At 48.3% G+C, this 3,156-nt stretch overlaps 1 protein-coding gene across 2 annotated transcripts in view; it reads left to right on the forward strand.

Annotated features, from left to right (window-relative positions):
- The window catches only part of PRDM16 (PR/SET domain 16), a 291,370-nt gene that overhangs the window by 246,892 nt on the left and 41,322 nt on the right, over nt 1-3,156 (forward strand). For both annotated transcript variants that reach the window (XM_017744088.1, XM_017744089.1), the window contains exon 5: nt 1,544-1,646. In XM_017744088.1, coding sequence (XP_017599577.1) covers nt 1,544-1,646 — 103 coding nt within the window. The remainder of the gene's footprint in view (nt 1-1,543; nt 1,647-3,156) is intronic.

A 3,156-nucleotide genomic window follows, 5' to 3' on the forward strand; every position in this document is an offset into this window, starting at 1 on the left:
TGGGGGCGATGTCCCGTGTCCCTGCAGCTCTGGGACAGATGTCCCCTGTCCCTGCAGCTCTGGAAGGGATGTCCCCTGTCCCTGCAGCTCTGGGGGCGATTTCCCGTCCCTGCAGCTCTGGGGGCGATTTCCCGTCCCTGCAGCTCTGGGGGCGTTGTCCCCTGTCCCTACACTCTGCGAGGGATGTCCCGTGTCCCTGCAGCTTCTGGGGGAGGATGTCCCGTGTCCCTGCAGCTCTGGGAGGATGTCCCGTGTCCCTACAGCTCTGGGAGGGATGTCCCCTGTCCCTGCAGCCGCCTGTCCCTGGAATCTCATCCCTCTCCCTGTGATCACATCTCCCCGCAGCTGCAGCTCCGAGCGGACTTCGGAGCGGCAACTCCGGGACAGGGAGGACAAATTTGGGAGCATCCCGGGCAGCTGCCGCTCCCTCCGGGCCTGGGGCACGCATCTGCCAAGGCTTCGTGCTCCGTGCCAGGGAGGGAGGAAAAATGCATCGTGGTGACACAATTAATGCAAGCCAGGCAGGAATTTAGGAGCTGCGTGTCTTTCTGCCCCATAAACACAGGCTGGCAGAGATGGAGTGGCAGTGAATTTCAGGGATTGTTCTGGGTGAAATATGGTTTTTACCCTGAAAAAGAATTTTTTGGATTGCTGTTAAATGCAGTGCTAAAACCTGGAAGTTAATAACTGTAATAACTGTTATCAGGTGGATTCTCAGGGTGTTGTGTTAGGACAGGGTCCAGTGTACTCCAAAAAGTAGGAAAACATATGGAAGACACTGAATCTCCTCAGCACAAGAGACACGGAGCCCTGGAGCAGGTCCAGGGGAGGGAATGAGGCCATTGGGGTGACCCTGGTGTCACTGGCCCTGCTGCCCTGGTTTCTGTGAGGTTGGGGGGTAGAACAGTGATGATGAGGTGCGTGGGCTCTCCTTGTCTGAATCCTGTTTCTGTTTTGGGGCTTTCTCCTGGTGCAGTGACAAAGGTCCAGGAGGTGAACAGAGCTGTGCTGGGGACATTTTGGATGGTCCAGGGTCTGTGCTCAGACAGGAGCTCAGAATGTGGATAAACTGCTCACCTGGAGAGGTTCAGGTCTGTGGTTAGGGGTCAGGTCAAGGCTGATGGGGAGAATAATCAACAAAATAACTCCGTGGAGATGTGATAATTCGGCTCTAATCATGAGGCCAATTTTGGCTCCAAGAGCAGAGCCTTAAACGTGGCAATTCCATCAGTTTAATCCTCCCTTCCCTGTGACAAACACCCTGAGCTTTTAGGAGGAAGGGCAAACAACGGGGAGGTTTTGTGTAATTTTAGGGAGAGAGGCTGTTGCCCAAAATAATTTTTTTTTATTGTCCAAGCCCTGTGAAACTCTGACACCCAAAGAGTCAAATAAAAGCAGGAGAACAAGCTCCGAGCAGCAATTATCCCAAATCAAGGGACAGCCTCCCCTATTAGCCGGGAGAAATCTGAGTTATTGGTTACAATACAGAACTCAAGCCTCTGCATATTTAACGTGCCTCTCCATTTCTGTTCCTCATTCCCAGGTCTATTATAAAGTTATTAAAGAGATCGAGCCGGGAGAAGAGCTCCTGGTGTGCCTGAAGGAAGGAGGTTATTCCCTCGGGAACATGGCACCCAGCATGGAAGGTAAGGCCTCCACAGGAGCTTCTGCTCCTCTCTGCAGTGCCCCTGACAGTGCTGAGCCCCTCAGGCAGGGCAGAACTGGGGCAAAACCTGGGCCAGGACCTCCCCTTCTGTCGCTGTCTGGATTTTGTGCTCATTTCCACTCTCCCCTGGTGGCAGCGGCTGTCTCAGTCCGTTATAGTGAGTTTTTATCAGCCTCAAGCAGATTCATTTCCTTCTCTTTGTGGGTTTGGATATGATCAGAGGAGCCTTTTCCACCCCCAGGATTGCCAGGTGCCTTTGGGTGTAATAAAAATGGCCAAAGCATCCCAAGGCTGGGAAAACACCGCTCTGCAGAGATTTAGGGAATCTGGAAAAGGGGGATGCAGACAGGGAGTAGAAGAGTCCTCACTAAAATTATTATTGCTGGAATAAAGACATCCTCATCACTGCCACAGCTGTGAGCAGGTAGCAGGACACACACACGGGGGTGTTCTGGAAATCTGAGAGTGCTCCCAGCACTGATTTTCCTCCTTTAGGATGCTTTTTCCCATATTCATCCTATTCTCTGACACTACAGACACTGAGCAGGAAACTGATCTCTGAGGAAAACAAGGAAGGATGTGCCCAACATCATTATTCAGTGATTTATTTCTACAAATACATCCTCGTTTACCAGGTGTTTTTAAACTATTAGTTGGAAATAACACTCCACAAAATTAATTTATGAATTTGGAGTTCTCTCTGGGCATCCCACAATACATTTCTTTTACCTGTACATGAATATAATTTCTGATTCGAATTTGCAGTGAAATCCTTTAAAAGGAATGAACAATTAGTTTCAAATACTTCTGGAAATAGTTGAGGATTTTTGCTGCTGGAATCTCATTTGCTGACGAGCTGGGGGTGCAGTGTGGTATTTACTCCCTCACTCATATCAAGTTTGGGATTATTTTTTCACTGCTCTCCCTCCCCAAAAAAAGTTAATTATTTCCTCAAGACCAACACTCAGAGATGAATAATTTCTGTACCTTTTTTTTTTTTGATGTCAAGGAGAAATCTGAATGAAAACTCACCGCTGTTCTGCGTTTCAGTTTCTAACAGGCTTTTATGTGAACAAGCAAAAAGTGCTCCTTGTTTTCCATCTCTGTCATTATGGAACATTTATCTGGATCTTCCTGGTAACGTCTAGTGCTTTTGCTGCATAATTGCTGTCAAATTATGCCAGGCCAACATTAAATATTTGACTCCTTAATACTTTTTACTTTCAGCGGGGCTATCTCCCTGCTGCCTCGCACCCCCAGCTCACTTCGGAATTAACGGGAGAGAAAATGCAAAATTGTTCCACACAAAGATAATTATCATAAAAATCTTTCCTCCCAACCCCAGCCAAACACAGCAGACCCCTTATCACTGCAGGAATTTTGAGTAGGGCACTTGAACTCCTTTGAGATTCGAGTCTGGTAGATTAGCATGTAGATGCCACATAATTGCGTTCCCCTTGGTTTCTCTGAAAGCTATTAGGCACTGATTT

This window comes from Corvus brachyrhynchos, unplaced genomic scaffold (assembly GCF_000691975.1).
Source record: "Corvus brachyrhynchos isolate BGI_N302 unplaced genomic scaffold, ASM69197v1 scaffold68, whole genome shotgun sequence".
Taxonomy (NCBI): Eukaryota; Metazoa; Chordata; class Aves; order Passeriformes; family Corvidae; genus Corvus; species Corvus brachyrhynchos.